Source organism: Cimex lectularius, unplaced genomic scaffold (assembly GCF_000648675.2).
Source record: "Cimex lectularius strain Harlan isolate CLEC.00 unplaced genomic scaffold, Clec_2.1 scaffold304, whole genome shotgun sequence".
Taxonomy (NCBI): Eukaryota; Metazoa; Arthropoda; class Insecta; order Hemiptera; family Cimicidae; genus Cimex; species Cimex lectularius.
In genome coordinates this window covers 264,737-273,325 of record NW_019392948.1, presented here as the reverse complement: position 1 = coordinate 273,325, position 8,589 = coordinate 264,737, and the positions used below count along the sequence as shown (strand labels likewise).

The 8,589-nt window shown below is 32.7% G+C and overlaps 1 protein-coding gene across 2 annotated transcripts in view; it reads right to left on the bottom strand.

Moving 5' to 3' along the window:
- The window catches only part of LOC106669507 (ionotropic receptor 25a), a 17,583-nt gene continuing 8,994 nt past the window's right edge, over positions 1 to 8,589 (bottom strand). Inside the window, exons 1-14 of one of the 2 annotated variants that reach the window (XM_014399035.2) lie at positions 8,433 to 8,467; positions 7,459 to 7,625; positions 7,221 to 7,397; positions 4,721 to 4,879; positions 4,455 to 4,646; positions 4,181 to 4,393; positions 3,999 to 4,098; positions 3,765 to 3,942; positions 3,507 to 3,690; positions 2,694 to 2,815; positions 1,263 to 1,410; positions 1,035 to 1,204; positions 861 to 982; positions 1 to 322 (exon numbers count right to left, since the gene is read on the bottom strand). In XM_014399035.2, the coding sequence (XP_014254521.1) occupies positions 72 to 322; positions 861 to 982; positions 1,035 to 1,204; positions 1,263 to 1,410; positions 2,694 to 2,815; positions 3,507 to 3,690; positions 3,765 to 3,942; positions 3,999 to 4,098; positions 4,181 to 4,393; positions 4,455 to 4,646; positions 4,721 to 4,879; positions 7,221 to 7,397; positions 7,459 to 7,596 (2,154 nt within the window). In that variant the 5' untranslated portion in view covers positions 7,597 to 7,625; positions 8,433 to 8,467 and the 3' untranslated portion in view covers positions 1 to 71. Of the gene's footprint in view, positions 323 to 860; positions 983 to 1,034; positions 1,205 to 1,262; positions 1,411 to 2,693; positions 2,816 to 3,506; positions 3,691 to 3,764; positions 3,943 to 3,998; positions 4,099 to 4,180; positions 4,394 to 4,454; positions 4,647 to 4,720; positions 4,880 to 7,220; positions 7,398 to 7,458; positions 7,626 to 8,432; positions 8,468 to 8,589 lie in introns of those variants that run through there. The other variant, XM_014399034.2, reaches the window with a different exon arrangement.

Here is an 8,589-nt window from a genome sequence, read left to right as displayed (position 1 = left end):
TTTTGGTTCTTCTATTTCTACTATTAACATTTCTAACTTATATGGCATGTGCTGTGATGTGGGCGTAATTTTCAAAATAATTGATCACGTGGATAGACTTTTATGAAATTGACTTTTGATTTGGAATTGACTAGATTGGATCGTTTTTTGAATGTATTGTTGAACTCTTTCTTTGCGAAATTTTCATCACGGAACATCGTCCTTTTAAAGTCTCCCTTGTCAGCAATTTTGCCTTTTGTCTTCTTCTTCTGATAGTAAACTTCAGCAGCTAGGGTTAACATTGCCAAGAAAAGTCCAAAAAGAGTTGCAATGAAAACTCCACCTGTTTAAAAAAACGATAACTTCAACAAAATGGACAAACGAAATTTAAATGATAAACAAATAAAATTATTAATTTAAAATGGCTTATATTGTTCGTTTGTTTTTTATTATTTGTATAGTTTATAAATAAATACAGATTTTCTTTTTGTATGAAGATCACAAGAAAAAGGATTATTTGGACATCATGAGATGCGGTTTTGTGTGATGTAGGTTAGAAAAACATTGTCTTTATTGTGCCAACGTTTTGATCTTTATTTAGAACATCTTCAGGCTCAAAAGTGTGTGTTTTCTGTTTAGATGTGTACACACTTGCAACACGACACAAAACGGTGACACATCTTCACAGAAAACCCACACTTTGAGCCCTGAAGATAATCAAAATGGCACAATAAAGAAAATGTTTTTCTGAAACTACATCACACAAGACCGCATCTCATGATCTCCAAATAATCATCAACTAACGGTCAGTAAATACTACACATTTCACAAGAAAACATTTAATACCTGTGACATGTATTCGTATAAATAGCAATTATTACCTAAACTTTCTAATGTGATGCCTTCATCCTCATCAGAACTGTCACACTTCCCTTTCTTTGTAGTATTCCAATACTTAGCGGACAAAGACTCAAAGTATCTGTCTCGTTGAAGATCTATTATCCTAAAATGACAAGATTTGTATAATAACTTGTTAATAATTTACAAAAGTGTACCTTCTGCTTATTTCTTCATTTAAATGACTTCCTTGTTGGACAGCAATTGCATAAGGCTGCTCTGCAAAAGGTTCTCCAATTTCAGTCAAATTGCAATCAGAGTATACTTCATATTTAATTCGCAATGCATCGTGTATCAGGGCAAATTCGGCGTTTTCATTTTCCTTGACCTTAAAATCATCGGACAGGTTATATTAAAGAACTTTATAATTAAAGCAAAATGTATACCTTGTTAAACCCTTCTTCCATTGAGGCCACTGTGCCTGTCTTTTCAATTGCAATTAAAATACGACCGTACTGTTCCTTTATCGGATAATCCCACACCCTATATTTAGACTGGTCCACAGATCTGTTGAGAGTAATTTCTTTCCAAACACTAAAAAACATATTAAACAAAAATGATCACACTAATTGGGAGATAATCAGTGCTAAAAAATACAATTTAAATTGATGACTTTTACTAATGTTTTGAATCAAAGATTCATTAAGATATTATAATGGGCAATGTTTTATTTTGGCTGCCAAAAGGCCTTGTTTTATCAAAGCTTCTTTCTTATTGTCATCAGTTGTCCCTAAGAACAGAATCGGCTAGCCCTGTGATTGCTCATTCACTCCTATGTAATTTAACCTCAGGAGTTTGGCCGATGTTGAATACTTAATTAAACTAAAGGTATGCTGTACTGGGTTTCATTGATTCCAATCAAAGAGATGAGCAGCTGTGAAGTGATTTAACCAAATTCATTTTATTCCATAATAACCTTGTACCCATTTGTTGTGTGGTGCTTTGACCTAAAGTCAGCGACATGAAGAAAACTAAATAGGTGGAAGACACTTGGTCTGGTAAAAGTGCAGTTTCTTTTGAGAACTAACCAGCATACCTACATGCAACCAGATAGATAAAGACCAAATGCTTGGACTGGTTCAAACTATTTTCCTAAAGTTCCATGCAATCTCTCTGTGTACAGGTTAAGAAATGTAAGGTGCATGATTTACATACGTTTGAACCGTCTGGCAGCTACAAAGGCACTAAATTTGTATGCTTTTATCTCCAAATTAGTCTAGGAATACCTAAATTGTGTAATGGCCCTGGGAGAACACAATTAGGCTTCATCAAGCTGGATTGTGGGACTTGAAAGCATAAAATGAAACAAACAGGCTGACCAACTAAGAAAGGACTGAAACTACAACTAAGCATCCAAAAGTGAGGAAAAATTGTAGTTGGAAAAAGGTTTGTGAAAGATAAACTCAAGTACTGGACAAAAGCACAAGGTATGGGGAAAGCTAAGAAATGTATAAATCTTTTAAAAAAGGCAAAGGTCTTCTCTATCAACAGGCAGGATTTGAGGAAAAAGCCTCCATACTGGCCACTACCACTGAATAAGATGGGCAAAACAGAGACAGAAACTTCATGACTCTGTCAGGTAAAACTAGAGACATCTGCACATATATTTTGTGATTGTGAGGCCTGGACGGGAAAATAAGAAAAAAGAAGCCAAATGCTGTCTGTTATTATCCTTAAGTTTTGGGCTCAGGCATTCTGAAGAGAATGTGCCATAGAAGAGAACAACTCTATAATTCATGTAAAAGATTAACCATTTTTACTAATATGTAAGTTGTAATATTTAAGTATAATTATCAGTTTTTCAAAATAAACCTCACTTGTAAAGTGTTTCCTCAGCATTTTTCATATTCCTGAAATATGCGTGTGCTTCTGAGTCTGTCACAACAGTATAATTAATTCTTGACTGCTTTGATAACTGCTTCAAAGATTGTACTGGTGACTGAAAAAAAAAATCATAATTTAAAAATGTAATATGTTTTTAACACAACACACAAGGAGTTAAATAAGGGTTGTGTTTATATAAATTTACAATATAGTATATAATTTAAAAAAATCAAAGTTAAAATTTGAAGTGAAATTGTACTTTTACAATCTGTTATTTGATTATAATTAATATCTAATGAAGACTGAATGCAATAAGTTCATAATGTTTTGTTAGAAGTTTATAATCTCTCTGAATTAATTAGATTTTACAGTATATTTCTTTCAGGTGAAGTTTGATTTTTTTAATATTAATTTTATAATAATTGATTATTTAATAAGGATAAAAAGTAAGTTTTGGCAAATGAACATAATCGGGTTGATCAATGATGTTTAAATTGTTTCCATTTCATTAACTTGAAGACTATTCAGAGTATTTCAAATTTAATGCAATTAGATTTAACCTATAGCAATTAAATTAATGGTTGAAATAATTAAAATTGTTGTGCTAATTTTACAAGGTTTTGATTATTATTGATTTGTGTATATTGATAATATACAATTTATTATTTAAATTCAAGCTTAAAAAATTATAATGGAAAGTGTGCTGAATAATCAATAATATTCTGTTAAATCCATGTTAAATTTTGTTGTAAAAATATGCAATTTGGTTTGATATAAAGACTTAACATTAATTAAATATTTCATACTTGCATTCTTTCTACTGTTAAAAATGCGGCCAAATTGGCAGTGAATGTTGCCAGCATGAGAACAACAAAGAGCCAATAGGCGGCGACTAAAGTCCTGGCTGATAATGCTTTCGGTGCCTCTCCGCCACCCTGGGGGGTGAATGAAGTTATGGCAAACCAGAAGCTCTCCCTCAACGAAAAAATTCTAAGAGATGCTATCAGTTAATAAGTACAATTGAAACAATTAATACACATATGGAAGTATCGTTGAAAACGTACCGACATGGGTATGGATATTTTTCCTTATTGTTGCGTGCACTATATGGCGAGTATTTATCAAGGAACCATATCATTACAGCAGTCAGACAAAGGGCTCCCAGTATGCTAAACCAAACCTCAACCCTCAGAACAGTCATGAATTTAAAAAGCGATGTTTTTCTCAATGGCTTTCTAATCACTATTTACAAACAAAATTTTCAAAATAAAATAAAAATGAAGAAATTTTTTACGCACTTATTGAAAGGCCAGTTTGTTCAAAATATGGTGCTACGAAGTCAATGACTTCTTCCCTTTCTGAGGTCATGATAATAGTTCCAACAATTATATCTATTTGCTAGTGAAAATAAAATAAAATAACTGGTTTATAAAGATTTATAATGACTTCTACAGTAATGCTTTATAATTCCAATAATTACTCCTCTTTGCAGTTCGCCAATCAAGCCTGTCCAAGAGCCGTCCATTTTCTTTTCTCCAAAATCGTAACTGGTGACTAACTCAAAATCAAAATTCATATCTTTAGCCAGCCTTTCGATCAAATCGATGCAGTACCCTTCCCAAACTTGATTTCCGTCTGGACCTATTATTTTTTCATTCTTGTCGTTAAAAGCTGGATAAGCAAATGGGATGCTCTGAAATACCAGAATATATTTAATGATATTGAAAAGTTAACCTGGTTTATTTTAAATTTACATATCCAGTGCCGATCCTGAAAAATCGTTTAACAGGTTTGATATGTTTCTCTTTGATCAGCCCAGTTGATCTAGACCAGGAGGCAAGGTTTAAATTTCCTTTTTTAGATTCAGTTTGGAAATTCAAATTGAGGTTTGGTGTTAATATGCTATTTTCAGCGTCGTAAAAAAGAGCCCAGTGCTCATGCGCTGCCTTAAAAAACAGTAAATTTATTTGTAGATGCATAGTAAATTATGAACTATAGAAATAATAATTATTTAAGTTACTTTGAGCAACTGGTTAGAAAAAACAGAAGTGCTGTTAATATTGTCATTACTTGCATCACAATTTATCGAAATTGCCCTCTCAAGCACACCTTGGCTTAGCGATTTTGACACTGCTGTTTCCAATGCAATCTTAACTTGCCCTAGAAACTCATCTGAAAACTAAATTAAACCAAATAAAAATGTGAATAACATTGTGTAAAACTTAATTACTTTCATTTTCATATTTGCCTTTTAATATACACCCAAAAATAAAAAAACCAGACATCGAATGTATTTTGTTGTTTATTTCAAAACTAGTTGTAATTTTATTATTGTGTTAATTACAACTTACTTACTTTAATTAAGTTTTTAAGTTTACTTTAAACTTACTTACTTAAAGGTTTATTTTATTAACAGAAATTTATGTTTTAATTTAAAAAAATTTAATTATGATGGTTTGAGTGTGTCTTTGAGTATATATATAAAAAAAAGTTGCATAAAAAAAAGTTAAATAAAATTTTTCAAACCTGACTAATAAGCGAACTTAATTATAAATAATTTCATTTAAATGAAAGAAGATTAGAAAAAGTAAGTAAAGTGAATTTAAGTCACAAATTATAAGGGTTGTCAGTGGCCGCAAATGTCAAGGCTTTCCAACCCGGTATTCTTACAAATGCATTTTTTTATGGTGATGAAAATGATTTATAAATAACTAAGGAAGGATTCCTTTTTAAATTTTTAAGAAACAAAATAATATCAAATTCGTCAATGAAAATAAATCATACATTTTTAATTTTCTTTCTTTGATAAAGAAAATGGAAACTTATATCATCACTTAAATTTGAATTCTTTATAAGTTAAACAAAATAGTAGTAGTAGTAGTAGTTCAAAGAAAGTATGTTAAACCTCAATGTTTAGCAGTCATAATTGACCATAAAATTATTTTAATTAATTATATTTTTTATCTAAGGTCTTGGGTGAAATAAAAACGTCTGTGTCACGAGCGGGATTTGAACCTACCTTTTGAAAACCTTAGATAAAATGTATAATTAATTAAAATAATTAATATAGCCAATTATTACTGCTAAACGTATATGGATTAATCTAATAATTACAGAAGTAATTACTTTGCTAACAGTTTCCTGTCGCTACGTCATCAGTCGCTGAGAATTAAATGATTATACCATATGTGAAAATATGCCAAAAGAGGGAAAATTCATAAGGTTGTAGGTTGAGATGGAGAATTGGTGTCCGTGTGGATCAAAGACATGATAGCTCAATTGGTTAGAGTAGTGGCGTATTCAGCCAAAAGTAGTGGGTTTGAATCCTGCACATGATATCAACTGTTTCATCTCAACCAAGACGTTAGATAAAATGTATAATTAATTAAAATATCTTAAAACTTTCAAATAAGGGCATCTTCTAATGTACTGAAATGCTGACATAAAAAAATACAAACTGTTTCTCTCAAGACATTGCAACTTGTACTTGAACTAGGTCATAAGAATTGCTATCAAAAAGATCAACATTAAAAATAACATGTGGTTTTTAGTGATTGGTCGTGCAACAATTTGTTGAAGTGAGGAGCAATACAAATTGGCAAAAATGTTGATTCACAATAAAATGGATTAAGAATAAGCACTTGGTTCAATGGGTTTATATTCCAGGACATAGTGAAAACGTTCATCACAGAAACTAATGGCAGAACTTCTAAGCCATGTTAGGACTATCGTAATAGAAGGACTGCTGACTACACACTGCAGACCCCAGAGAGATGTGCATAGACTCAAAGAGGCAGAAAAAGCCATTGCAGATATTGCCAAAAAGAAGAAAAAACAGTGGATCCTCTGTTTGTGCAAAAACTATACAGGCTGATTCCTACTTTTGAGATTTGATAAAAAGCTTTAAGCTAAATGTACCCTCTCAAGTACGTTTATCCTCCACCACGTGGCGTACTACAATGATTCAAATTTGTACTGCAATTTTCTATACTATTCCCATTTTTTTCCCCATTCTGTGAACGAATTTATTATATTTAATTTGTAGAATTCACGCTAATTGGTTTACAAAATTGTTTTTAAAAAATTGTAATTTTTTACTTATTTTTTATTGTAAATTACGTGTTATAGTGGGGGTTGTGTTTTAGATATTAAAGGATAAAATAGAGGGAAAATTGGAAAGGTTGAAAGGTTGTAGATTGAGATGAGAAGTTGGTGTCCGAGTGGATCGAAGTCACGATAGCTCAAGTGGTAGAGCAGCGGCGTATTTAGCCGAAGGTCGTGGGTTCGAATCCCGCTCGTGGCACTAGCTTTTCATTTCAACCAAAAACCTTACATAAAAAGATTAAATAATTGAAAGAAGTAATTTGGTCAATGGACCACTAAATATAATGGATATAATAAAGGATGTACGATAGACCAATATTGGTCGCGGTGCGCAAGGTCGTAAAAAGCGTTCGTCTCTTATTTTACCTTAACATTAACCTATCTCACGAAACATTAGTTTGTATAATATTTCTTACATCCATTTCCAACGGGCATTCACAATTTTTTTCCGATCCAGTACAGCAGGCAGTAGGGTTCCAAGTCAAGACGTCCGTATCTTTCTCGTAAAAGTCTCGTTCCATTTCTCCATATTTGAAATCAGTGAATACCAGTATCCAAGTGTTGTCACGTCTGACCAGTTGGAATTTATGCGCCTGAAACATTCGACTTAAGAATCAATATTGTTTGATTTTCGAGGGAAACTGTCTTGTCCACCTTTTCCAGCGAAGCTTTGATGAATTTCGTCTCGCCGACGATAACGTTGAAAGGAGGAGTCGGTCGCATTTTCTTCATCTGGTTCGCAGTCGTCGTGTTCAAACCGGAAAACAAGGCGACTCTTAGATTCGATTCCATTACCAAATAACTCAAAATCTGATCGATTTCTAAACAAAGAATAATGATATGAAGTGAAAAGAATAATTTAATGTATATCCTGTGTGAAGTGTATGGTGAACGAAGAACATGGAATTCTATGAGCAGATTTCAACTACAATGGACACCAAGCAAAGAGTATCCTGAAGGACATCGCCAACAATGAGAAGAAATTTGCATCGGCTATCAATCAGAGAACTTTTTTGTTGAAATGCTGACAACACAAGACCCTGAAGATGATCTCTATAAAGATCGAAACGTTGGCACGATAAAGAAAATGTTTTTCTAAAACCTACATCACACCATACCGCATCTCACGATCTCCAAATAATTAATGTATATCAATTAAATTTTTATTGTACTACAATGATCGCAACGTCTTTATTGCCGCTTCTTTATTAGTCAACCATGATATAATGTGCTTATTTTATATTTTGGAGTGAAAATAATGCAGCTCTATAGTTATTCTGAATCTAATTCATCCAACTTCAAGATGAGTTTTTTTTCTCCCAGCAACTCTAATTGAAAAAGGAACTATGGACAAATTGAACAATTTCATTCGTACTCAGTTTGCAGCAGCGATAAAAGTAGTAGCTGAATTATTTGAATTATATTTGGCACCCCTTGCCAATGAACATGCTACTGCTGCGCTCTCAAGCGATATAACTTCTTTCTTATAGAAGGAAACGCTTTCGTAAAGAAGGAAATTGAAAACCTCGGGGTTTTAAACCTCAAGACAGAATCTACATTAATAGAAATGATAAATGATGGAGTGAGTGTGGTGTTCAATACTTTTTAAAAGGATAGTTCCTACTCACAGTAAGTTGTTTTTGCAACGATCCGGATTTCGAGCCTTTTAGCTCATCATCAGGTTGAAGGACTTCTACAACCACGTCTCTCGACATGAATTGCCAAAGTGAACCTCTGATACCTCCGCCAACGCGACGTTCTAATTATCAGCTGATTTTTTTAATG